The sequence below is a fragment of the Candida pseudojiufengensis genome (genome assembly GCF_024610245.1).
Source record: "Candida pseudojiufengensis strain CBS 10847 chromosome Unknown scaffold1, whole genome shotgun sequence".
NCBI lineage: Eukaryota > Fungi > Ascomycota > Pichiomycetes > Serinales > Debaryomycetaceae > Lodderomyces > Lodderomyces pseudojiufengensis.
The window spans coordinates 203585-230570 of record NW_026261530.1 but is presented as its reverse complement, the minus strand read 5'-3'; the positions used below and the strand labels follow the sequence as shown (position 1 = coordinate 230570).

Genomic DNA, 26986 nt, shown 5'->3' with positions numbered 1-26986 from the left:
TCAAAATTGTGGACATTTAATTAGTCAATGTAATACTAATAACAAACAATATACACCCTGTACTTGTTATTGATTTTGACATCATTTATGTTTCACTTTTAAGAAGCTCATAACTTTAATTACGAGTTGTATACGTTGAGAAAAAGTTGACATCATAAACGTTTGTTAATTATATAACTTAACTTTTTTAGTTGATAATTTCATCGGTAGTACAAAAACATCAACTTTAACTCGAATTTAACATCCGTACTCACATACTCAATGATTATTGTAGAATTAAGGGGTAGAATTGAATTTATTTTGCAACAAATTTGATGGTTTTTCAATTTCCAGGCAAGTATTGATTTTTATTTTTTTAAAAAGTTAGCGGAGACCAAAGGTGAAAAGCAGCAAAATATTATTGAAATACGTAGTCATATTCAAATCATAATGAGATATCATCAGTCCAAATAACACGATTGCTAAACCAATGAAAGTAAAAAATGTTCGAAAAAGTAATCGGTAGAATCTAGTTCCATGTGAATGTAATAGTACCGAAAGTTCCCATGAATTTTTGATTTTACTCTATTATAGTCACAAAGACTGTATAGAAATTCATAGCAATAATTGTACAAATTCATTCGAAAACAATAAGGAAAAAGTTAACACAATTGTGGATATTTACACTAACTCCAAACAACTAGTAAGTACAGTAATAGTTAGAAATCAATATATTACATATATTTTTTTTAAAACAAAATTTTATAAAATTGTGAAGGCAACGTTAGCTTCGAAATTAAATCGACGAAAAAAGAAAAAATAAAGGAGTCTTTTCAAAAAACAATCCTTTCAAACATCAAACAAGATTCTTAAGCACCAACCAATGAAGCGATGATTCTTGCAATTTGTCCAACGTATCCTAAAAGGGTTCCACCTTCTTGAAGTCCAAATGCAGCAGCTTGAGCAGCGTCAATACCTAAGGTAGCAAGTAATTTTGCAAAATCAATAACTGAAGTACCAAAATCTCCGTTTAATAAATCTGCAATGGCTTGATTTAATTGAGCAACAGGAATATTGACATCAGGAAATGAATCTCTTTTCAAAATACCAGATACTGAAGCAATAATTTGACCGAGTTGTCCAACGTATTGTAAAAGAGTTTCACCTTCATGTAATCCAAATTCAGCAGCTTGGACAGCATCAATACCAAGAGTAGCAAGTAATTTTCCAAAATCAATAACTGAACTTCCAAAACTTCCATTTAATAATTCTGAAATAGCTTGATTTAATAATTCAACAGGAATATTAATGTCTGGGAATGAATCTCTTTTTCTTAATTGTAAAAGTGAAGCTTCATGAGTAATAATTGAACCAAGTTGAGCAACGTATCCTAAAAGGGTTCCACCTTCTTGAAGTCCAAATGCAGCAGCTTCAGCAGCATCAATACCTAATGTAGCAAGTAATTGACCAAAATCAATAGCAGATCCAACAATGTTATAGTTTAATAAGTCTGAAATAGCTTTATTTAATAATTCAATTGGGATAGTAATGTTTGGGAAATCTCTAGTTGAAATATCAACTTTATCTCTTTTAGTTGCTGATTGAAGAGCTGAAGCTTCATGAGTAATGATTGAACCAAGTTGAGCAACAAATCCCAAAAGAGTTTCACCTTCATGTAATCCAAATTCAGCAGCTTGAACAGCATCAATACCTAATGTAGCAAGTAATTCAGCAAAATCAACAGCTGATCCAATAATATTACCACTTAATAAATCTGCAATAGCTTTATTTAATTGTTCAATTGGAATTGTAATATTTGGAAATCCTCTTTCAAATAAAACAGCATTAGTAGATGGACCTTTGAAAGAAGTAATTGGTTCAGCATCTTTTTTAACTTTCACTTGAACTGAATTACCAACTGGAGTATAAATTGCAGCAGCTTCTGTACAAGCAACGAATGCAGCAACAGCGATTGTAAAAAATTTCATTTTATAATTGAATTGAAGTTTAATTGATTCAGTTAAAGTTGTATTAGTGAGTTTATTGGTTATTTGAAATTTTTTTTGAAAAATCCTAGAATTATTTGGCTATATTTATAATTTTTGATTTGCAAATGATTTTCGAATATTATTTTAAAATTCTTAACAAAGTTTAAATTAATTACATGAAAATCGTTTTCTTTCAACACATGTACCTTTTACATACTTAAATTCAATTGTAAATCCTTGATCCTTTGACGGATATTAACAATGGGATCTTATTTTGAATTAACTTTCTTTAAAATTTGGTGATATTTTCCACACTGTTCATCATGTTTCAGGGAACATAACGCAATTACAAAACTGTCCTTCTTCTTTAAGCCATAATATCAGTTACGTTTTCAACTTAATTAAGCAGTGGATATTTGAAATTCTCACAAAAAATCAAAAATTTAACCTTCCTTCCACATTCAAATTTTTGGGAATTTATGAAAATCATTTGATGTATTGCTTATGCAAGTAATTAACAATGAAAAATTTCAGCTGAAAATTCCAAATCCTAACACCTTATCAATAACTATCATATTGGTCTTCATATTATTACTTTTGTGATTCAACGGTCATTAAATCAATTAACTTCGTCAATCCATCAATTGTTCGAAAATACGTTGAAATGCCGAATTTGAAATATCCACACGTTTCACCTTGTTACCTTCTGAATCAAACACATTATCATCTTTCATTTGTCTCCACCACAATAGTTATACTGCATAATATAATTCCATCTTAACCTTTGTAGTAATGTATATGTATCATTTCTGTTATTTAAAGTGCTTGTAAACTTAAAAAAAAATAAATTATAAATAAAACTTATCAAGGTTATCAAGTCAGTAAAAATTGTTCCGCACACGCTTTTGAAACCGTCTAAAAAAATTGCAAAAAGCCACTTAAAACAACCAATACTTTATGAAATTTGAGGCAGATTGAAGCTTTATCGCAAAACTTTATCAGCGAGTAAGGTTACTTAGCGCAAAATTATTGATATCAAAGAGTATGAGCAAATTGAGATAGTACATTTTGGATTTTTGTAATTTTTTCTATATTAAAGGCATATTTTATTTGTTGATTAAACTATGAATGTCATTTTGTATGATTCAGCACGTTTCAGGACAGATGAAAATGCCATCAAGAACTAGAATTAGTGATTGCATCCACATGTTGCAAACATAAAACTCCTTGAAAGTTTAGTCAACGTTTCTAGGTGTAGTGTTGATGTGTTGAGTTTCTTTTTATTTGTCAAAATTTCATACCTATAATTATTGAACTAAAATGGAAATCAAATTAAATATGCATTCAATTAATTTGACTAATAAGGATAGAAAACGTTATAATTTAATAAATTATACATATACTGAAATGCAACTTTCGGATACACTTTTATGAGTTAATTATGCTAGACATAATTAGTTTCTTTTTGTAATGTAAATGCAAATCAAATTGTGTTTGCTGAGTATTAAATAGAAATCCTATCTCGGAGCATAAGATTGATAATAAGTTGATTTGATTCTATTTCCTACGGTGCGTTTCATTTAGTTCTGATACGTAAGGTACTAAAAATTAGAATTTTGGGTTTTGTAACCTTCTAACCTTCACCACGAGAATTTAAAAAATCTATTCTTCAAATTCAACAATAAGTCTCCTATATCATTTCCTTCGTCAATTTTTATTTTCTGTTGCTTTTAATTTCTTTTTCTACAATTACATGCTTTATGAAAGTTATTGATAACCTCATTGAATTATTTGAGGTATTTCAATCAATACTTAATAATTGAAAAACCGGTAAAACGCACAAAGTCCTAAATTCAAATAACAATTGTGTCAATTATATCAAGTATTGATAAAGTTACATTGTAAATTTTAAAAAATATCGAAATATAATTCAATACTCATATACTGACTAAAAACGATCTAAAAATATAATTGTTCCAGTAAGATTCAAATCTAAAAGAACTTGGCAACGTTTTTACCATCATATTAAAAGTGTGGAATTGGAACAGTGGTTAACAACCATTTTAGAATAGTTCTAGCTCTTTCATCCTTGCGTTTTCAAAAAATGATTTACAAATAGTACAAATTAAAAGTTTTCCTCATCCTCTCTTCAACTTTTGCGCTAATTTTCGTTAGAAGTTGCACAATTATGACAAGGCGCTTATATATCCAATGGAAACGGATAAATGTTAATTAGACATAATAAATAATTGATGCGAAATGGTATCAACCATTAAAAATGTAAATCAAATTCATACATAGGAGAAAATTTAATATTGAAAATCAATAGGAAGTTCATTTCTTTCTGCATGAGCAATACAGGAGATAAATTGAATGCGTTTATAGATTACCCTATAGTAAATTTACTTAACTGAATACATACAAAACATGGCTTTTTCTTTTTCTTTCTTTTTTATAAATTTCCACTTTGATTGAAATCCCCCTGGATTTTAAATCATCCGATTCGATGAAGGGGGAAAGATATTGAAAAATAAAAATGAGGCGTTTTAAAATTTACTCTAACTCTTTCAAACTAAGAAAACAAAAACACAAGTGGTTACGATTTAATGAGTGACTGTTAGTTCACAATTGTTTATTTGAATTGTTTGTTCTGATTGTTTAGTTTAATTGTTTTTGTTATTATCGGCATTTGCTGAATGAGCCAATACTGGTCTGAACTCAGTAAATATCACAATAATTTATTAATTAAATAGTAAGTAAGTAAGGAGTAAGAAATCCAAAAAGCGTCTATGTTTCCACGGAACTGCTGATTTTTGAAATTATGGGTTTTCAAAATTTTGAATTAGTCAAAATGGGGGTTTTAAGCAATTTCTTCAAATTTTATAGAATTCAAAAAATTTTTTGATTCTTATTAAACTGACGATCAGGTTTGTTTGATTCATAACCAGAGTCTTGATATAATCTAGACCTACGTGAGACAATCTTTATTTTATTCTTGGCGATACAACGCTTCTAATTAGCATAGTTTACTCAATCTTCATTCCAAGTCCATAATTTTAAAATTTCCTTCCCAAGACTTCAAATAAAATTCAATTTGTTATAAAAGGTTGCAGAAAGATGTAAACATATCATTGCTTTTATGACTGTAATTCATCCAATATTTTCAACCCTTTGGATAGCTTGATTCGCTTGACTCAATTTGTTTCTAAGTTCACAATTACAAGTTTTCCTTTAAGTCATCCAATAAAAATCAAATAAAAATTAAGAGGGAATGTAAACATATCATCATTTGTATGATTTCAACTTCATCCAGTATTTTCAAAACAATCCGTCATTTTATTAAAAGCTTGTTTGTTTTACCTAGTATTAGTCATCCATTCTTGGAGTTTTATTTCAAATACTAAAATGTTTCATTAAACAACTAATTTCTCATCCATATTTGGAGTTTTGTTTCAACTACTAAAATGTTTCATTTAAACAACTGATTTGCTATCCATATTCGGAATTTTGTTCCAACTCCTGAAATGTATTTATTAAATAATTGATGCAAGCTTGGGTGTGAGATGAGTTTTCATAAATTCATATTGGAAAATAGTATGAATATATATGAGGCTGAAGATCAAGTTAAAAAAGTTGAGGATCATAATCAAAAGTGGTTCCTAAAAAGTTGAATAGCAAATTAAAAGTGGTTGCCAAAATTATAGGACCAAGTTGAAAATGGTTGCCAAATTCTTGGAATCAAATTAAAAATGGTTGCTAAAAAATTGAAGATAAAATTAAAGTTGGTTGCAAAAAGTTGAGAATCAAATTAAATGTGGTTGCAAAAAGTCGAGGATTAAATTAAAAAGTGGTTGCAAAAATTTGAAGAACAAATTAAAAGTGGTTGCAAAAAATTGGGGGTAATCTCAATCAAACATGGACAAAGTATGATTTGATCATTAACATGATGAATTCTCAACTTGTATTTGGAAGTTTAGAGAATTTACTTACTTCGAATTGATAAGAATTGATAATCAATAAAGATTTTGAATAAAATTTCAACTTCTATTAATCGATCGAGTGATTGAAATACAATATTGAAGGAGTTATATTTTAATTTCGTCTAGATTTTGAATATTGCACACATTAACTTTATTTTAGAGGTAACATCAATTAGAATATAAGTGGTCGACTCCTTTAATATTAACTTGTTATGGTAAAAATGGTAGTATTTATTCAAGTCAAAAACTTAACAAAGCAGTAGTGAATTTAAATAAAAGTTATATAATTCGAGAGCCTCGACTTTTCAATGATCAAAATATACGAATGGAAACAAATACATCAACGTTGCGATATATTGACAATCCTTATGTATTTAAAATTATATTATGAGACTCACAATGACAAGCTTTTGAAGCAAAATAAGTATCTAGATAAAAATGTGTGTATATTTTTAGAGATAGGACTTTTAGAACAACTAATTGAACTTCATATTACAAGTAAAGTATAATATAGATATTATTTTAGCGGAAGATCCTACCTCTACAAAATGAGTTTTTTATTTTTGTCATGCTTCGCAAATTGAATTTTTGGTTTTAAAAAAGTATCGATTATGAAAATAAAAACTGGTTGCAAAAATTATCCATAATGGTTAAGTTTCAGATTATTAAAATTCAACGACTGGTAGCAGGACCAAAAATTTCATAAACAATTTGTTCCGTTTCGGAATAATTGAGACTTTTCGAAAAGTGGAGTAAAACAAAAAAGATAAGTCCTAAATTGTCCGAGAAAAAAACTGACTTTGATTAATGTTACCACAATTGATAAGTATTATAATTAAAGTTTTGACTTATCTGATGAACTTAAGTTCTCAAAGATTTGGACCTCGAGACAGATCATTAATTCTGGACATTAGATGGAATAACTTTTTACGAGAACCAATAAACTTCGTTGAAGATGATTATTATAAAATTTTAATGTGGGGGAGGGGTGCGGATCAATGGATAAGAGTTAGAAAATTGGTTGCAAAAAAAATATTTTGAATCAATATTCTAAAATGTCGTATTTGCAATAAAAAAAAACTTATTGAATCATTGAAAGTTTAATTGATTTCTTTTTTTATTTAGCCTAATGATTCAATCATATGAAGATTGTATAAATAAAAAGAGTGATCTCAGAGCCGATTGGCGACGACCAATAGCGAAGTAGGCTGTTGAGGAGTCGAATAAACAAGTAATAACCGCTTAAACTCAAAGTCAAGACTATCCATAATATTTGTTTATAATTATATTATATAACCTTCAATAGTATGCAACAATATAATACAGTAACTTCGGTTATTAATATATTTTTTTTATTTAATCGCTCAATAATATTTCAAAACAATTAAATGTAACAATTTGGTCCCAAAATCTAATAACTTATTCATTAACTTCACATGAACTGATATGAAAACCAGTAAGGATACTTTGTATCACATCTCATACGCGTCTGATAAACCTAATACCGGAGTTTTAAATTAATCGAGATTATCATTGAATATTCTATTCTGAAAACTGGCTTCAGTTGAATTGTAAAAATGTTGTTTATGAGATGGTTTTTACTGAAAACAGGGTCTAAGTTGCACCAAATACTAATGTCACTTCGTTTGACAAATTCTATATCTATTTACAATTAAAAAATAAAATTGATTGTAAAATCATATTTCTGTTCTTCAGTTATTTCTTTTTTCGCCTATGTCATTTCTTTACTCCAGATTTTCAAGAATCACGGTCAAAAAGAAAAATATTGCGACATAATTGTTTCTTCAGAAGAGATTTTTATCCAAAAGAATAGATCAAGAATTGAGAATTGGAGACAATAGTACTTGATAGTTTAGTTCCATACAACCCATAACTTTATGCAAAGCAATGAAAGACCTCTTTGATCAAACCTAAATGTACAGTTCGATATAGTTTATTCGTAGTCTGTCTTATTAAGGACATCAAAATAACACGTCTTGACTATATGATCTATTCCATTGATCCAGTGATTATTATTAAAACTCCAGGGCGGAAGTTTTGTTAGATTTTGTCACAAGACCGTAGTAAAATTTAGTAACTTTAGTACGAATGGAAGTGAGAGAGTAAAAATAATAATATTAGTACGACATTCACTACTACTAAACCATCACCATTTAAATAAATAAAATTTATAAACGAATTAAAGTTTTAAAAATAAAAAATAAATTTTTCAACGAATTAAAAAAAAAAAGAATAAACAAAAAATTTTTATATCTATTTAATCAAAGCAGTATCTTTTAGATGAATTATTAGTTTCAAATAGAATTTATAAAGCACAACAAGTAACAACACTTGTTTTCCAAACATATACAGACTCATTAGATACAGTTCACTTCAATTTTTCAATTCATATCAAAAACTTTTACAACATATTTTTTTTTGCATCTTAATACAATTTAATACATAGAGATATATAACAAAAAACTGAACATAGTATAGATATACAAATACAACTACACAATGTCATTAACTTCACCTACTTCAGAGAGTAAACAAATTAAAGCTATAGAAATTTTTAATGATTTTGCAACTATTGGTTTAAATCAAGAAAAAATATTAACATTACCTGATTTTATAAATATTTTATCACCTTTTCAAACTGATATACCAAAATCAACTTTTTCACTATTATATTTAATAGCAGATACTGAAAAAAAGGGTTTCGTAAATGAATCAAATTGGTTAAATTTTATAAATACTTTAACTTCAACTGATGGTGAATATAAATTATTATATAAATTTTTATCAAATTCAAATACTATAAATTCAAAAATAAGTTATAGTCAATGTGTTGATATTTTAAATAAATTAAATACATCAATAGATCCAAAATATCAACAAAAATTAATAAAATTAAATTGGATTTATTTCCCAAAATTTTTTGAACCTCAAGGTTTTATTGAATTTAATGATTTTGTTACTTTAATAAGTTATTTACCAGTAACTAAACTAATTGGAAGTTTTGATGTTGCAGCAAATAAAAGTAAGACAGTAAACAGTGAACAATTAATTAATTTATTAACATCAAATTTAAATCATAAATTATCAAATAAATTAAAAAGTAATTTACATAATGTAACTGGATTTTTTGATAATAAAAGTTCTTATTCATTATCAAATGTATTATTTATATATGATACTTTAAGTAAAGTTGATTTAATTAATGAAGTTATAGTAAATACTCCACCAACAAATAAAGAAAAAGATGATATTATTATAAATAAACAAGATTTATATAATCATTTAAATGATCCTTTATTAAGATCTGCAAATTTTAAATCAGTAAGTACATTAGAATTAGATTTATTATTTTATTTAATTAATCAAAAATCTGGTGATAATATATCAAGAAAACAAATGGTTTCATTTTTAAATCCAAATTTTAATAATAATTTAAGTTCTATAGGACCAATATTTGAACATCCTCAAAGTTCTTATTCAACTTCTCAACCAAGTGATAATTTTTCTTTATGGCCAATTTATGATTCATTATATTCATTCTTTTTAGGTTCAATTGCTGGATGTATTGGTGCAACAGCTGTTTATCCAATAGATTTAGTTAAAACAAGAATGCAAGCTCAAAAACATAAAGCATTATATGATAATTCAATAGATTGTTTTAAAAAAATTTTAAGAGCTGAAGGTTTTAAAGGTTTATATTCAGGTTTAGGAGCTCAATTAGTTGGTGTAGCACCAGAAAAAGCTATTAAATTAACAGTTAATGATTTAGTACGTAAAATTGGTACAGAAGAAGATGGTAAAATTACAATGAAATGGGAAATTTTAGCAGGTATGTCAGCAGGAGCATGTCAAGTTATTTTCACGAATCCTTTAGAAATTGTTAAAATTAGATTACAAATGCAAGGTAATACTAAAAATTTATCAAAATCTGGTGAAATACCAATAAAACATTTAACTGCTTCACAAATTGTAAAACATTTAGGTATAAAAGGTTTATATAAAGGTGCTACGGCATGTCTTTTAAGAGATGTACCATTTTCTGCAATATATTTCCCAACTTATGCAAATTTAAAAAAATATATGTTTGGATTTGATCCAAATGATGTAACAAAAAAGCATAAATTATCAACTTGGCAATTATTAGTAGCAGGTGCATTAGCAGGTGCACCAGCAGCATTTTTCACAACTCCAGCAGATGTAATAAAAACAAGATTACAAGTTGCTGGTAAAAAGAATGATATAAAATATAAAGGTATATTAGATTGTGGTTTAGCAATTTTCAAAACTGAAGGTTTTACAGCATTTTTTAAAGGTTCATTAGCAAGAGTATTTAGATCATCACCACAATTTGGTTTTACATTAGCTTCATATGAAGTATTACAAAATTTATTCCCATTACATCAACCAATAACAAAAGAATCTAATTTTAAAGCAATAAGTGGTTATCCAGGAGTTTATAATTTAACAAATGATCAAGTTTATAAATCTCAAGAAAATGAAGATAGATTAATTCATTTAAATAAATCAGAAATTAACCCTAATTCAACATCAACAACATCAACAATTCAAGATCAAAATAAATTAATTAAATTACCTGCTTCTTATATATATAAATCTCAAGATTCAATTAAATTATTATTAGATATAGATTATAAATTTGGTAATTTTAATTATCAAAGTTATTTAAATTATATCCAAAAGAAGTAAATAGTATAATGAAAATTGATGGATGGACTTATTGGTGATGAAAAGAAATGAAGAGACAATTTGAATATTTTGAATTTTGATACAAATAGTTTTATAGATTTTTATTATAAAAGTAAATTACAATACAGTTTGTATAGATTTTAAAGAATAAAGTAATGAATGTTATATAACAAGTTATGTATAATTATAGTAGTTGTAAATGTCAATAATTAAAAGAGCGAGATTCTAATTTTTGTTTGCACAAATTTCAAACAAAATATTAGATCCAGATTTTCTTTTCAATTTGATAGAGTTGACTTCAAAACCTAAAACTACAAAAATGTATCAATTAAATCAATCATGGGTTATAATATAGCAATGGTGACGGATTTTTTTTATCCACAACCTGGAGGAGTAGAATTTCATGTATATCATCTTTCACAAAAATTAATTGATTTAGGTCATTCAGTTATAATAATAACTCATAATTATAATGAAAGAAATGGTATAAGATATTTAACAAATGGTTTGAAAATTTATTATGTACCATTTTGGGTATTATATAGATCATCAAGTTTTCCAACTGTTTTTTCAGCTTTTTCTATATTAAGAAATATTTTTATACGTGAACAAATTGATATTATACATGGTCATGGATCATTAAGTACTCTTGGTCATGAAGCTATATTACACGGTAGAACAATGGGTTTAAAAACTGTTTTTACCGATCATTCATTATTTGGATTTGCTGATTTTGGATCAATTTGGGGAAACAAAGTTTTAAAATTTGCAATAAGTGATGTTGGACATGTAATATGTGTAAGTCATACATGTAAAGAAAATACTGTATTAAGAGCAAGTCTTGAACCATGGAAAGTAAGTGTTATTCCAAATGCTGTTATACTGAAAGATTTTCAACCAGATTATAATAAAGTTAAAAAAAATGATGAAATTACAATTGTTGTTATAACAAGATTATTTCCAAATAAAGGAGCAGATTTATTAAATGCTATAATCCCCAAAATTTGTTTAGCTAATTCAAAAGTAAAATTTATCATAGCAGGTGATGGACCAAAATTTTTAGATTTAGAACAAATGAGAGAAAAATATTTTTTACAAGAAAGAGTTCAACTAATAGGTGCAATAAAACATGAAGAAGTTAGAGATGTTATGGTTAAAGGAGATATTTATTTACATCCTTCATTAACTGAAGCATTTGGAACTGTTATTGTTGAAGCAGCTTCATGTGGATTATATGTAGTAACTACAAAAGTTGGAGGTATTCCTGAAGTTTTACCTTCTAATATGACAAGTTTTGCAGAACCAGAAGAAAATTCATTAATTGAAACTACTTTATTAGCTATAAATAAATTAACTACAGGTGAAATAGATACTACTCAATATCATGAAAAAATTGCTAAAATGTATAGTTGGCAAAATATAGCTAAAAGAACTGAAACCGTTTATGATTCGTTAGATTTGGATGATTTGAATGAACCTTTGTTAGACAGATTAAGTAAATATTATTGTTGCGGAGTGATTGCTGGTAAATTATACGTTTTGGTTGTAATAATTGATATTTTCATATTTTTGGTTTTGGAATGGTTGTACCCCAGGGAACACATTGATTTAGCAACTAAGTGGAGGCTGAAGAAGAGTAGCAGGAAACTAGATTTGATTTCTTAGATTTATAAATTTCAAATTGTTCTTCAATACATGCATTGATATATCTTGGTGTGACTTTTTTATGGGCCCAATCATTGGTAGGGTTGACCTTTACTGATGTTGTGAATTCTACAATTTTTCTAATGTCTTTGCCCAACACTTGTAATGGTGAAACATAATTCCATGTCTTGGACGTATCGATAGGATCAAGTCCAGACAAATCTTCAACGTAGTTAGTGGTAACTTTCCTCTTTAAATCCATTAGTTTTTCGAACTTTCTCATTTTTTCATTGTATTCCTTTTGCGCTTCTATTGAATCAAAGTTCTTATTTTGAAATAAAAATTGATCTTCTATTGAATTTAACTCACGCTTTAGGTGCTGATTATCTGTTGTCAAATTATTGATAGTGTCCAACTGAATTTTTGATTCTTCCATTGATTTCGCTAGTTGGGTTTCCAACTCATGAATTTTGGTCTTAGTTTGTTTTGTGAATAATTTCATATTCTGTTGTAAAATAGCTATGTTGAGGTTCAAATCTGCTATTTCTTTATCCTTCTCTAAAAGCAATGGTTCATGTGAATTCAAATCCGAAGATTCAGGTAGGATCTCAATATCATACAATGATTTTAGTGCATTTGGTGATTCCTGCGTTTGTATTTCAAAATTCTCGAAAGAATTTTCAATCGAGTTAAGCTTTGTCTTCAATTCTTGATCATTCGCATTGCTAATCCTCAATCGTTGAAATTCAAATAGATTGAGATATTTGTCATAAGGGAAAACAGCAATAAAGTTTTGCTCAGTTTTTAATTTAACATTCAATTCACTTAACACTCTATGCAAAGATGGTAATTCTGGAGCGGTTCCAGCATAATCTAGCACAACGTCAATTAATGACTGTATCTGCTTCAACAAGTAAAACAGCTTTAAGTTTAACTGCTTGTCGTTATCGGCTAATTTTTTAATAGCACTATTGCTCTCTTCAAGTAACGCCTCAAACATTTGATCACATTGTGAAGTTTTAATCAATAACGTCTCAGTCAAAGGTACAATGTGGCTTCTAAATTCCATAGCTATGGTTTTCACGAATTCAACGTTCACATTGTTGTAATTGTATTCTAGAAGTTTGATAATCATTTCAATTACACTTTTGATGGTATTGTAACCCAGTGAATATGATGATGGAATTTTGTCAACGATTGTGCTCACAAATAAGAGTTGAAATTTCAAGTCAAACACAAGATCAACGTAATCTTTATCCAAAAGACTCAAATTCTTACTGTCGGTTCTTAAAATTTGTAAGTCTAATTTCTTTTTCAATAAACTCAACTCAATCTCAAGGTTTGAATTTTCAATTTCTGAATTTTTCAATTGCATTTTAAGTTGATCGACTTTGATAGTGTTGTCTGAATCATCTTTACGTTTCCGTGATTCCGCTAGCTGTCTTTCCAAATTCAAAGTTTTAATTTGATTTTCATCGAACGAATTTCTTAGGGCACTCAACTCCTGCATCAAGTCCATCTCATTAGATCTCGAATCTGCCTCAATCTTTGCATTCAATTCGTGTAATTCTGTTAACTCGTCTATGTTTTTTTGTAGTTTTTTGACAGTTTTCACCAATTCTTCATTCTCCATTGACAATCGATCTGTAATTTTTTCAAGCTCTGAATATGATTCTATTCTTTCTCTCAAATCATTTATCGTTCGATCTTTCTCAGCCAGACTCTCGAGAGTGGAATTGTAACTTGTTAAGTTTGATTCAAGTGAATCAATTTTCTCAGATTTCAAAATAATTTCTAGTTTCAATTTCCGTATCGATTCTTCATTTACTTTGTCTTTTTCAAGAACCTCCTTGATCTCATTTGCCGTAAATTCACCCACATCTAAGTTTTTTAATTCGCGTTCTAACTCATGACTTATGTCCAACTCCTCTTTTACAACTGCAAATTCTTCTTGTAACGACTGATACTTTGCACTCAACTCCTCCACTTTTCGCTCTAATGACAATTTAGTATTTTGAAGGTATTCATTGTCAATTCTAGACATATCCAAACGAGACTCCGTCTCATGAAATTCTTTAATTTTCATTTCAAGGGCATCGTTAAGCTTAGTAAACTTATCCTTGTATTGCTTGTTTTCTTTAATCAAGTTCTCAAGTTTCATCTGCCAATTTTCATTTGCAACCGAAATCATACTTTCCCTCACAAACACTCCATACAAACCTTCTTTTGAGCATTCAAAATACTTAACTCCTTGAATAGAACCATCATTCTTCCCATTTGGATGATTCAATTCAATGCCATACCATTTGCCTGGTGCAAACTTTGTGGATCCTATAAACCTGATCGTACCAACTTCATCCTTGACTTTCACCAAATCTCCCACATTATGATCCATCTACTACTGGAGTGGTTGCTGTGAGTTCTTGAAATATCAAAATTGTTTATTTATTGAATGGTGGAACTTCTAGTTCAAATTCTAACATACCAGATACGCGTTAAATTATTAGAAAAAATAAATCCACAAAATCTTTTTGTTTCATACAACTTCATTTATTTAATCATTCATCAACCAACAATGTTCAATCGAGGGGAGAGGAAGACCTCATTAGGAACAACATCAAATACAAGTATAAGCAATGGTATAAGCCCGCCCAAAAGGGGATATTCAAATTCACCAAGTAATAATAATAATAATAATAATAACAACAATAATATAAACTTAAAACTAGAATTACTAGAGGATCAAAAAGAAGAAATCAGGGAAGCATTTCAATTGTTTGATATGAATGGTGACGGTTGTTTGGATTATCATGAAACTAAAGTTGCTTTTAGAGCTTTGGGATTTGAATTGACTAAACGTGAAGTTTTGGATATAATACATGAATATGATACCGATGATACAAATTTGATAACGTATGACAATTTTTATAAAACAGTAGGAGAAATGATAGTGAAAAGGGACCCATTAGATGAAATCCGTCGTGCTTTCAAACTTTTTGACGTTGATGGAACTGGTAAAATAAGCGTTAGAAATTTAAGAAAAATTTCAAAAGATGTTGGTGAAAACTTGAGTGATGAAGATTTGCAGGCAATGATTGATGAATTTGATTTGGATGAGGATGGAGAAAGTATGTAAATTTCGTGTTGAAGATGTCTATGAAACAAATACTAACAAAGTTATTTTAGTAAATGAAGAAGAGTTTATCAGAATTTGCACCGAATAATTGCAAGCTTGATGACCAAGACCCACTTATAACATATATAACCTAGGATTGTACTATATTGATTGAATGTAACTTTTAAACATGAAATTTTTAATTCAACTCTTGTTCCTCTAAATCAGTGTTATCCAAAATCAGATTGGTAGCCACTTGTTTTTCAAATTGTGTTTGAAAAATTTTAGCTAACACACCTAATCCAATACCAAGTCACATTTCTCAACCAACATATCATGTCTTGGGTTGTATCTCGTTCTCGTTTTAAACGAGATATTAACAAATTACCAAACCATTTGAAACAACATTGGATAAAACAACAAGAAATAACGGCATTACCAACATTCAAAGGATTTTTCCCACAAAGATTACCAAAATCACAACAGAAAACAAGATTTGAAGCAGGTATCACAGAAGGGGATTTAGCATATGTGACAGAGGGACCTCATAAGGGTAAAATTGTTGAAGTCTTGACTTATAGTCCTGAATTTGATTCTGTTTCATTGAGTAATATATCGACTAAAAAGTTATTACCAAAACCATTCTGGCCAGAAGGTCATACGTCACATGTCTTTGATTTTCCTGATTATATACCAAGAAGTAAAGTAAGAGTAGTGGGAAAACAGAAAGATGAGGAAACAGGGAAAATATCGTATATCGTTGCAGAAGGAATTCAAATGAAAGATTCATATTATGATGACAGATATAAGAAACATATACCAAGAAGATTTATCAAATACCATGATCAATACGAGTTACCATGGCCAAACCCACCAAAGATCAACGATGGGGTCTTGTCAACTCCTGAAAATGTTGTACTTGAAAGAACTTTTGAATTCAATACCATTGGAAAATCATCAATACCGAAGCAGTTAGTAAATCAATTACGTAATCCATATAGTAAATTCAAAAAGAGAACATTGGATGGTTTACAGGTTGCAAAATTAAATGGACCAGAAATGCCTTTAACAATTGAACAAAAAATTTGGCTAGCCAAACAAGCTGAAAGTCCGAAGAAAAAATTATATCCATTATCTAATGAAGTTAAAGAATTTATTGGTTCTAAGATGGCTGATCATATGAATAAGATTGAAAGTCCCGAGTTGCGTCATCATTTAGAAATTTTATCTAATGTCAAAATACCCGATTATCAAAAAACCTTGAACTTAATTGAAGAAACAGCTAAAGAGGAAAAAAGCCAAAATATAACGAACTAGAGATGAATTTTAAATTTGTAAATAGTATGGTAGATTATTGTATTATAATTTTTCATAATCCAATTTACCTTCTAATTTTTTATTATCTGCGACTTTTCTTACAGCTTTCATTAAATCATTTTGTATGATATAATCTCTATCATCTCTTATAGCAAAAAATCCTGCTTCCGTCACTACATTCCTTATATCAGCTCCATTAAATCCATCACTCATTTTAACTGCAGCTTCAAAATCAAATTCACCTTGTTTTGAAATTTTAGCTGTATGAATTTTAAAAATTTCTAATCTACCTGCTTCATTTGGTAACGGTATTTCGATTTTTCTATCTAATCTACCAGCCCTTAGCAAAGCTGGATCTAATGTATCAGGTCTATTAGTTGCCATAATGATTTTTGTTTGTCCTAAAGTATCGAACCCATCCATTTGATTTAATAATTCCATTAATGTTCTTTGAATTTCACGATCCGCAGAAGTACCTTCACTAAATCTACGACCACCAATTGCATCAACTTCATCCATAAATATAATACATGGCTCATGCTCTTTTGCATAAGCAAACATTTCTCTAATTAATCTAGCACTTTCACCAATATATTTATCAACTATACCTGAAGCTGGTGAGAATATGAAGTTTGCTCCAATTGTTGCTGCAACAGCTTTTGCTAATAAAGTTTTACCAGTTCCTGGAGGACCATATAATAATACACCTTTTGGTGGTTTTATACCGACTCTAATGAAAAGTTCTGGATTTTTCAATGGTAATTCAATAACTTCACGTAATTCCCTGACTTGCTCAGTTAATCCACCTATACCATTAAATGAAATTTCACCCGGTTCAAAAGTTGTCATATTATACACTAATGGATCAACTTCCCTTGGTAAGATTCTCATTATAGTCAATGTTGTCATGTCTAATGATACTCTAACACCATTTTTCAAATTTTCTTTCTTTATAGTATTTCGACATCCTACTATATAACGTGGTCCACTAGATGCTTTCACAATAAACCTTTCATCATCTAATTGTTTCAATACTTCACCAATTATTTGGCCAACAGATTGTAAAGCCTTTATATCATTTTCAGTTTTATCATAATCTTTTTCTAAATCTCGTATACTCAATCTTAAATCTTTTAATCTTGAATCCCATTTTCTATGTTCCAATAATTTATCTTTAAATTTCAGAAGTGCTCTTTCTCTTTCAGGATCAGTTGGTTCTGATGGTTTTGATTCACTACTTTCATTTTGTTGTTCTTGTTCTGCATTGTTGGAATTGTTGGCATTGTTGGCATTGTTGGCATTGTTATTGTTTGATGATTGATCAGCATTTAATGCTTGCAAAAGAGGGTCGTTTTCATCAGCACTCATTATCAATTAACTCAAATGAATGAATATGTAGTGTTGATATTAATTGAAAATCAATTTCGTTTGTTAGTGGCAATTCTCAAGTTTTGAAAAAGAGTCCATTCTCACAATACAGGACTAAAAAATTGGTAGCCATAATTACATCGTTATTTTTTTCAGATCTGTTTCAAATTTCTAGTTCATTTTAAGATCATTAGTCACTTCAATAATGGAGTTTACTGCTGTTATATTTTGTGGTCATGGTAATGCACTCACTCCATTTTCCAAAACTAGGGCAACTGGTATACCGAAAGCGTTGTTACCAATTGCAAACAAGCCAATGATAACCTATGTTTTAGACTGGTGTCAAAGTGCATTTTTCAATAAGATAATCATATTAAGTCAAAAAGAAGAGGAAGAAGAACTAGGGAAATTGATTGAAAATTATAAATTTCAAAAGAAAAAAGAATTAGCCAATACGGATGAATCTGATGTTTATGAAACCCCAATCGAAATTTTTCTGAATAGTTGTGAAAATAGTGGAGAGGTATTTTATAAACTACTAAAAGATTCTAAGTTTAAATCATCAACTGATAATTTCATAGCATTACCATGTGATTTGATAACAAATTTACCTCCACAAGTTATAATAGAAAGATTTAGAAATAAAAGAGAAGAAGATCTTGGAATAATTGTATCATATAAAAATCAATTAGATATTGAAGATAAAAAACTGAAAATATTTGGAAAATCATATACGATATATTCAAATGAAGAAGATTCAAGCTTTTTGGATCTTTATAGTAAAGAGGAAGTAGATCAAAATAAAATTTTACAAATTAGAATGCAAATGTGTCAAAGATTTCCAAATTCAACTTTAAGTACAAAGTTGTTGAACAGTGGGATTTTTTTGGGTTCTAAGAAAATATTTGATATAATAGATGAGGAACATACTAAATTTAATGAATCATATTTTGAGAAACGAAATTTCCAAAAATTTATTCGTGACCTAGCAAGGAGATCATGGAAACATTCTAGTTTAAAAGAATCAATTGGGTTCTTGGAAGTACCGTCTCAAGCTACATTTTTTAGAGTCAATAAATTACAAGTATGGATAGAAGCAAATCGATATTTCATGAAACAACAGGCGATGACCAAAGGTCAATCACATCAACAAAATAATCAAAAAGATAAATCAACAGCACATGTAGGGAATGATTCTACTGTAGGTGAAAATACAACTCTTGGAGAAAAAACTAATATCAAAAGAAGTGTAATAGGCTCAAATTGCAAAATAGGGAATAAAGTTAAAATAACAGGATCTCTCATATTAGACAACACTATAATTGAAGATGATGTTCAACTAGATAATTGTATTATTGGACATGACGTGATAATTCATTCAAAATCAAAACTAATCAATTGTAACGTAGAATCTACTAATGAGGTACCATCTGGAACACAATCAAAAGGTGATACATTATTATGTTTAAGTTTAGAGAATCTTGAAGATGGTGAAAGTGAAGAAGAATTTGTGTTAAGAGAAGGTCCACTTAGTGATTCTAGTTCTGAAGAAGAGGACACAGATGAAAGCGAGGATGAGAGTGAATTTGAAGATGAATATACTGGAAATGACGATGGTTTATTTGATTATTAAACAAAACTAAATGCCAAAAAGTATCATCAATATAGTCATTAGTATAGGTATTCATAGAGAAAATCAATTTATGTATAAGTCGTTAATCTCATTAAAAAAATATGCTAAATTTACTTGTCTTGCACTGTCTTTAATTTTTCTTTTTCTTTTTCTTAGCTGGGCTAATACTTGAATCTTTAAATATTTTAACTCTTTTATTATCATCAGTTTCACTTTCACTTGATTCTCCCGATGAATATAATTTTTTATAATATTGTTGTTGTAATTTAGTTTTCTTTAATACTGGATTACGTTGTGATTGATTATGTTGAACTGAAATAGGAGGAATACTAGGTTTAAAAGATGCAGTAGTATCAGAATTAAATTGAAATACAAAATCACTGGGTATTTTAGAATCTTCTAATGTTGTTTTTTGTTGTCGTATAGTAGTTGATGATGAATTTTTAGTTAATTCTGCTCTTCTTGTTAATGCCCAATTTTCAACATCTTCATTGTTTGTTATAATATCCAATAAATCGTCAATACATTGTAAATAACCTTTTTCTTGTGATGATGAATGTGAAATTTGCCCCAATTTATATAACGAAGCAACTGATCTAGCGGCACTAGCAAAATCGAGTTTTACAGCTGATTTTTGAGATTCATTTGATGATGAAGTTAATGAACTATTGTATAAAGATGCTACAGCTTTGGCTGCGTCTTTAAAATGTGTTGTAAGTTCCAGGCTAATGTCGGAAGAAGAAGTGGATGATGTTGATGATTGCGAAGTTGATGGCGGATGAGACTCTTCTGGTTTCTTTTGTCTCAGTATTGGTTTCAGATGTGGTAAAGTATTTGATAAATTAGATAAGTCCATATTGTTGATTTGTTTAAGTCATGCAAATGTTTGTTGAGTGTTCTTGTTATGTTACTGATAATTTTTATTTCTTGTGATGTAATGAAGATCAAATCTTTATTTCAATTTAAAAAAGCGAGGAGTAGATTTAAAGTGTAAATTAGAATAAGATTAATAGTAAAACCAACCCAGAAAAAACGAGCAGTTGGTTCAGTTAGTTCTTATACAACCCGTTGCACAGGTCTACTCGAAGATCTGTTGCTCCCAAAAGAAGTTTTCTTCACATTCCTTCCTACTTTCATCTTGTACTTGTGATAGATAAAGAAAAGCTCGTAAATATAATATTTATTTTTCCTGACACAACAATCATTAAATATTGAGATCTAGCCTACAACCAAATCACATCTTTACTAAATTACTTCGTTACATGGTAGAATCAACTTTAATATATAGATACGATGGTATGTTAGGAAAATTAGTATTTTCTAGCAATTCAATTTACTAACTAAATGTTTCAAGCACTCCCGTTATGTGGATCAGTTGATGATGACAATGATACAAATTCACAATCATTATTAGATCAAAAGAAGAAATGTAAAATATTAATAAGTAGAATAACTCCCAATTCAGAACCTCAAGCAACTATAGAATCAGGAGATTATAATATTCATTATTTAATTTCTCAAAATATTATATATTTATGTATATGTAAAAGAACATATCCTAGAAAATTAGCATTTTCATATTTAAATGAAATATCAAATGAATTTTATAATAGTCATGGTATTGAAGCATTAAATCCTCAAGCAAGACCATTTGGTTTTTCATCATTTGATAATTTTTTAATAAAAACTAAAAAAATTTATCAAGATCAAAGAGCTCAATCAAATTTAGATAAATTAAATAATGATTTAGCTGATGTTAAAAAAGTTATGACAAAAAATATAGAAGATTTATTATATAGAGGTGATTCATTAGATAAAATGAGTGATTTATCAAGTTCTTTAAAACAAGATTCTTTAAAATATAGAAGAAGAGCTCAAAGAATTAATTTAGAAGCTTTAATTAAGCAATATATTCCTATAATTGGTGTGGGTTTAATATTTCTATTTATGTGTTATTATTTATTAAGAAGGTGAATATGAATACACGTTAAGTAAATATGAACTTTGAATTGTTGTAGTGCTCGTTTAATCAATTGATAATGTTCATGATAATTATTATCTTTTTTTCTTTGCAACCACTAAACTCAATTATATCTTTATGTCAATGGATAGACCGAAATTGTTAAAAATAGCGACAAAATCGACTAGTCTACTTCCAAAAGCATCCAATTCTCAAGTACAATCTACAACAGAAGCAACAACTGCAATCAATTATGAAAATGTCAATCTGGAGATCCAATCTATAAGAAATGTATCACCATTAACACAAGCAGATAATTCAAGTATTACATCAGAACTTTATCTTTCAGAATATATAGAAGATTTACCATTACCAAATTCAATACGGCAACGTCAATTAAATAAAAATGGTGGTATCATATCTTACACTGATTTATACAATAATAATGAAGAAGAAGTAATAAACAAAGAAGAATATTTTAACACACATGTTGCAATATCCAAAACTAACGACGATAATGAATTTCGTAGTAAATTAAAGCATTTTTTCATTTTTTCAACTGCTGGAAAACCAATATATTCAATGAATGGATCAGAAGATGTTATAATTGGATATATGGGAATATTAACAACAATTTTATCAACATTTCAAGAAAACCTACAAGAAAATTTAAATGTTATTCAATTAGGTAATGAATTGAAATTAATTGCATTAAATAAAGCTCCTATTGTTTTAGTTGCTATATCAAAACTTTCTCATGAAACTGAAAATTTTATAAAAGATCAATTAGAAATATTATACAATTATATATTAAGTATATTATCTAAACCAACTATTGATAAACAATTCCATAATAGATTAAATTATGATTTAAGAAGAGTTCTTAATCCTCTTGATTTTGAAAATTTAGATAAATTAAGTATTCAATTAACATATGGTTTAGAAGGTGGTTTTGAATTATATTTATCAAAACTATTACAAGCTCGTCAAAGTTTTAGAATTAAATATACTTTAAGAACCAAAATGAAAAAATTATTAAAAAATTTTAAAGATGAAGATTTATTATTTACTATATTAGCTAAATCTAATATTATATTAGAAATTATAAATCATAAAATTCATGAATTAATTAATGAAGATTTAGAAATGTTAATATTTATTGTAAATTCACTGAAAATTGAAGGTGAAGATTTATGGATGCCATTATGTATGCCAAACTTTAATAAAAATGGATTTCTTTATATATTTGTTAGATCATGGAATAATTTAATTTTAATATTAATAAGTGGAAACAAGAATTCATTTTATAAACTCAAGAATTTAGCAAATGAAATTTTCAATAAAATTCAAACAACTCAAAATCAAGAATTATGGAAAAATTATCAAACTGATTTATTAACTCCATTATCATCATCTATACCATTTGTTGTAAAACATTTTATTTATGTAAATAAAACCCTAAACCAATTTATAACAAGTGAATTTCCCCAAAATGATAATGATCAAATATTACAAATGATAAAATATTATACAACATTAAAAAATAATAAATCAAATTTAAAAACTTCCAAAGACTCAAAATTAAATTATAAAAAATTATCATATTTAAAATGGGAAAATATTATTGGTATAATGATAAGTGATAATTTTTATGAATTTTATTGTTTAACTGATTCAAACTTAGATTCAAAAAAATTAATTGAATTAAGTTTATCAATTATAAATTGGTGTAAACAAAATAAATTAAGATTATTTATTACTTAAGGATTTGTTTTTCATAAGCTTTAAATTTTTCATGTAATTTATCAATATATAATTTATGTAATTTTTCTAATTGTGTCAATTGTTTATTTTCTAAATCTGTAATTTTATGATTTTTTAAATTTGATTGAAATTTAGATCTTGTATCACCTCTTATACTTGTTAAAGAATTGGTCTTGTTATTTTTTAATTTATCAAATAATTCTTTTAATTGTTTTAAATTTTGTTGTTTTGTTTCTGATGTTATTGGAGGTAATGGAATTTTTATATTAAATTTATTTGATGGATCTATAGTTCCACTCATATTTAATCCAGATCCAATTATTGCATTAATTAAAGATTGACCATTTGATGGATCAAACATTGTAACTATAAAATTTCTTCCCTTTATTGAAGTTTGAGCAATAGTATTAAACTGAACTTCTTCAACATCTTTTTGATTTCCAATATTTACAATTAAATTATCAAAAATTTTAGGATTTAATTTTCCTAATTTTATTTCATTTGCTTGTTTTTCAAATTTTGTTAGAATTTTTTCAAATTTCGATTCAACTGTTGGGAAATCTATTGTTGGAGTTATTATTTCTTCAGCAGCTTCTGCTTGAATTTTTTCATCTTGTTTTTGAAGTTTTTGTTTTGTTGATTTTTTTTTAAGAAGAATGGGTGAAGTATTGAAAAATCTTGGTTTTAGTATATAGTTGGATCTTATAGGATTAGATTTTAGTATAAATTTTTGAATAGATAGCCGAAACATGTTTTAGTTCGATTTGTAGTAGATAGAGTGAGATCTTGGAGATTCAAACATTTTAAGTTTTTCAGAAATTTTTCAGATTTTTCAATTTTTCTTCTCACACGATTCTTTATTAGGCTATAAAGATTCTAATAATCTTATACAATTAGTTGCTTCTCTACCTATATCACCACCTTCTTTTGTTAAATTATTTAGGTTCTTAATCATTTTCTCTTTAAAGAATTCATTCATTATATTTTTTCTTGTTTCTATATCTTCTGTTGTCATTGAATCTAAGTTTTCAATATTATTCATTGAATTATTTGAAATTTCATTTATATATAGTTTTAATGGAGCAAATACTTGAGGAGTTGTTGGTAATAGATATTTATAACTTTGAGGATGTATTGTAATTTGACTTAAATGTATATTATCTTGTTTTGATGTTTCTTCAGTTAATGTTGATTGTAAAAATTTAGTTATTGTTTGAATATGATCAATTCTTGCCCTTTTTGAATTTTCTCCAAGCAATATAGAAGAACTTGAATTTATTGATACACTTTTTGATTTTGAATCATTTAGCAAGGACCAACTCATTAATATAAAAAAATTTTTCATTATCTTAACGAAATACAGTTTTAAATCTGAATATTCATTTAACAATGCTAAAAATTTTGTACTTGTATTCCTTATATCTGGTTGAATATGAGTCATTGCTGATATTATAAATAAAATTATTGTACGCTTGTGTAAATCAAGTAGGCCAGGTTGATTTTCTCCACATTTTTTTAATAAATTTAATAATTCTAATCTAACTTGTTTTGATTCATCTAATATTAATGGTACAACACTTGTTATAATTTGTTTATATTGTGATGGATTAGATGGTAAATTTTGAGTTATATTTATTAATATTTCTTTTCTTGTAGTTGAAGAATGATGTTTTGTTAATGATAATTGATGTGAAAGATCCTTTGAATGAACTGTAATTATGGATTGACCAGGTAATGATATAGTTTTAGATTTAAATGAAGTATCTGTATAATTATCAGGCTTTTGAGCAGTTTTACCTACTTTTAATTTAGCCTTTTTGAAGTCCTTTTGTTTTTCTTTTTGTTTTCTTTTGGATCCCATTTTGGTTACAAGATGAGATCAAAATATGAAACTTCAATTCGTAAAAATAAAAATAATAAAATAAATATCAACAGTTTCAAATTTACAACCAAATGTCATCATCTTTTGGATTGACTTTTGAACATGAGAATCTACTACTGTCATTGTCATTAGATGATAAACCTAATGGTGGGTTTAGATCCCAAGATGATGTTGATGCTATGGATATAGACGATCCAATGGATATTGATGATGAAACAGAAATTGAAGAGGAAAGTATCAATGAGGTTGAAAAAGAAGAAGAAAATGAAACAAAACAACAGGATCATAATTTATTGGCTTTAATCTCACCAACTATGCTTGGAGCAAAACTTGCTGTACATAAACCAAAATTATTAATGCCACCATCACCAACACCTAAAATAGTTAAAAGTAGAAAACCTTCAATAGATTATGAATTTGATACAAGTTCATATCGACCGTTAAGGAATATTTCACCGAGTGTTGAACAAAACTCATTCATAACAAAAAGAAATAACACAACATATCAAACTTCACCAGATTTACAAATGTTTTTATCATCAACTAATAATAAGAATGAACCTAGCACCACTATACATCATCATCATTATTATGGATCGTCACCCAAGGACACATATTTAGAAGAATTAAAACTACAGCGACATCAACAAAAATTAGAAATTGAAAAATATTTAGAAATTCAAGATCATCAAAAAAGATTAGAATTATACAGGAACAAAAATTTCCTAAGTTTACCATCACCATGGAAAACAAATATTCATCCAATTGAAAAAATTCCATATTTAATATCATCATATTTACAATTATTTTTAAATTTTATAATATCATTATATTTAATATATTTAATTTATTATATTGCCATAACTATAAAATCAGATATTAATCATAAAATTAATTTACAAAAACAAAATTTACAATATCAAATTGAAATATGTACAAAAGAATATTATGAAAATCAATGTAATGTACCAGAATTTTATAATTTACCAATATTAAAAAAAAAATGTTTAATGTTTGAAAAATGTATGAAACAAAATCCAAATTCTTTAGGTAATTTATCTTTAATAAATGCTCAAATATTTGGAATGTTATTAAATTCATTAATTGAACCTTTAGGATTTAAATTTTTTTTATTTATTTTATGGTGTGGTATTGTTATATTTGGTTGTAATTTTTTATTTGGTTATATTAGAGCTAAAACTTATTATGGTGGACAAATTGAATTGGACTAATAGGAGTGAACGTTGATTCTTTACAAGCTATGATAAATAGAGATATTTTGCATGTGGGTTAAATTAGATAGAAACAATTGAAATAAAAGTCTTTTGTAGTCACTTTTGTCACTTACTTTCATATACCTTTTGATTTTGATGGTCACATTCTAAGGATATAAGTCGTAATCCAAACGATGTGTGGAATACTAACGTTTAGATCTTTGATTAACCTATTGTTCTGGAGATAAACAGCAGAAATTAATTTTTGAGTTACAAAATCATAATATAAAACATCTAAAAAAGATAATGTAGACTAAATAATTTCTAGTTTCAGGATTACCAAGAATAAGAAAATAATAAATTTTATCAATTTGCGGCCGAATATGTAGTTCAGTACAAAGCCGTTTATTTGAA

At 27.7% G+C, this 26986-nt stretch overlaps 13 protein-coding genes across 13 annotated transcripts; 7 read left to right on the top strand and 6 right to left on the bottom strand. All coding sequences in view use genetic code 12, as the record gives it.

Moving 5' to 3' along the window:
* Nucleotides 1–848: 848 nt before the first annotated feature.
* Nucleotides 849–1967, bottom strand: KGF55_003228 (uncharacterized protein; the record flags this gene model as incomplete). The annotated part of the gene is made up of 1 exon (XM_051757999.1): nucleotides 849–1967. The coding sequence occupies one exon, from the start codon at nucleotides 1965–1967 to the stop codon at nucleotides 849–851; it is 1119 nt and encodes a 372-aa protein (XP_051613600.1).
* Nucleotides 1968–8467: 6500 nt separating this feature from the next.
* Nucleotides 8468–10675, top strand: AGC1 (amino acid transporter; the record flags this gene model as incomplete). Its single annotated transcript, XM_051757998.1, has 1 exon — nucleotides 8468–10675. One exon carries the CDS (start codon nucleotides 8468–8470, stop codon nucleotides 10673–10675), a length of 2208 nt encoding a protein of 735 aa, XP_051613599.1.
* A 357-nt stretch (nucleotides 10676–11032) lies between these two features.
* Nucleotides 11033–12141, top strand: SPT14 (phosphatidylinositol N-acetylglucosaminyltransferase; the record flags this gene model as incomplete). Its single annotated transcript, XM_051757996.1, has 2 exons — nucleotides 11033–12078; nucleotides 12132–12141. The coding sequence occupies 2 exons, from the start codon at nucleotides 11033–11035 to the stop codon at nucleotides 12139–12141; spliced, it is 1056 nt and encodes a 351-aa protein (XP_051613598.1).
* Nucleotides 12142–12290: 149 nt separating this feature from the next.
* NIP100 (Nip100p) lies at nucleotides 12291–14714 on the bottom strand (the record flags this gene model as incomplete). The annotated part of the gene is made up of 1 exon (XM_051757995.1): nucleotides 12291–14714. The coding sequence occupies one exon, from the start codon at nucleotides 14712–14714 to the stop codon at nucleotides 12291–12293; it is 2424 nt and encodes an 807-aa protein (XP_051613597.1).
* A 180-nt stretch (nucleotides 14715–14894) lies between these two features.
* On the top strand, nucleotides 14895–15543 carry KGF55_003224 (centrin; the record flags this gene model as incomplete). Its single annotated transcript, XM_051757994.1, has 2 exons — nucleotides 14895–15447; nucleotides 15506–15543. The coding sequence occupies 2 exons, from the start codon at nucleotides 14895–14897 to the stop codon at nucleotides 15541–15543; spliced, it is 591 nt and encodes a 196-aa protein (XP_051613596.1).
* A 227-nt stretch (nucleotides 15544–15770) lies between these two features.
* Nucleotides 15771–16751, top strand: MRPL40 (mitochondrial 54S ribosomal protein YmL40; the record flags this gene model as incomplete). The annotated part of the gene is made up of 1 exon (XM_051757993.1): nucleotides 15771–16751. One exon carries the CDS (start codon nucleotides 15771–15773, stop codon nucleotides 16749–16751), a length of 981 nt encoding a protein of 326 aa, XP_051613595.1.
* Nucleotides 16752–16793: 42 nt separating this feature from the next.
* RPT4 (proteasome regulatory particle base subunit) lies at nucleotides 16794–18119 on the bottom strand (the record flags this gene model as incomplete). The annotated part of the gene is made up of 1 exon (XM_051757992.1): nucleotides 16794–18119. The coding sequence occupies one exon, from the start codon at nucleotides 18117–18119 to the stop codon at nucleotides 16794–16796; it is 1326 nt and encodes a 441-aa protein (XP_051613594.1).
* Nucleotides 18120–18324: 205 nt separating this feature from the next.
* Nucleotides 18325–19752, top strand: GCD1 (translation initiation factor eIF2B subunit gamma; the record flags this gene model as incomplete). Its single annotated transcript, XM_051757991.1, has 1 exon — nucleotides 18325–19752. One exon carries the CDS (start codon nucleotides 18325–18327, stop codon nucleotides 19750–19752), a length of 1428 nt encoding a protein of 475 aa, XP_051613593.1.
* A 130-nt stretch (nucleotides 19753–19882) lies between these two features.
* KGF55_003220 (uncharacterized protein) lies at nucleotides 19883–20608 on the bottom strand (the record flags this gene model as incomplete). Its single annotated transcript, XM_051757990.1, has 1 exon — nucleotides 19883–20608. One exon carries the CDS (start codon nucleotides 20606–20608, stop codon nucleotides 19883–19885), a length of 726 nt encoding a protein of 241 aa, XP_051613592.1.
* A 406-nt stretch (nucleotides 20609–21014) lies between these two features.
* KGF55_003219 (MON1) lies at nucleotides 21015–23435 on the top strand (the record flags this gene model as incomplete). The annotated part of the gene is made up of 4 exons (XM_051757989.1): nucleotides 21015–21048; nucleotides 21107–21676; nucleotides 21885–23339; nucleotides 23422–23435. 4 exons carry the CDS (start codon nucleotides 21015–21017, stop codon nucleotides 23433–23435), a joined length of 2073 nt encoding a protein of 690 aa, XP_051613591.1.
* A 33-nt stretch (nucleotides 23436–23468) lies between these two features.
* KGF55_003218 (uncharacterized protein) lies at nucleotides 23469–24227 on the bottom strand (the record flags this gene model as incomplete). The annotated part of the gene is made up of 1 exon (XM_051757988.1): nucleotides 23469–24227. One exon carries the CDS (start codon nucleotides 24225–24227, stop codon nucleotides 23469–23471), a length of 759 nt encoding a protein of 252 aa, XP_051613590.1.
* Nucleotides 24228–24341: 114 nt separating this feature from the next.
* On the bottom strand, nucleotides 24342–25337 carry KGF55_003217 (uncharacterized protein; the record flags this gene model as incomplete). The annotated part of the gene is made up of 1 exon (XM_051757987.1): nucleotides 24342–25337. The coding sequence occupies one exon, from the start codon at nucleotides 25335–25337 to the stop codon at nucleotides 24342–24344; it is 996 nt and encodes a 331-aa protein (XP_051613589.1).
* A 92-nt stretch (nucleotides 25338–25429) lies between these two features.
* Nucleotides 25430–26590, top strand: KGF55_003216 (uncharacterized protein; the record flags this gene model as incomplete). The annotated part of the gene is made up of 1 exon (XM_051757985.1): nucleotides 25430–26590. One exon carries the CDS (start codon nucleotides 25430–25432, stop codon nucleotides 26588–26590), a length of 1161 nt encoding a protein of 386 aa, XP_051613588.1.
* Nucleotides 26591–26986: the final 396 nt, after the last annotated feature.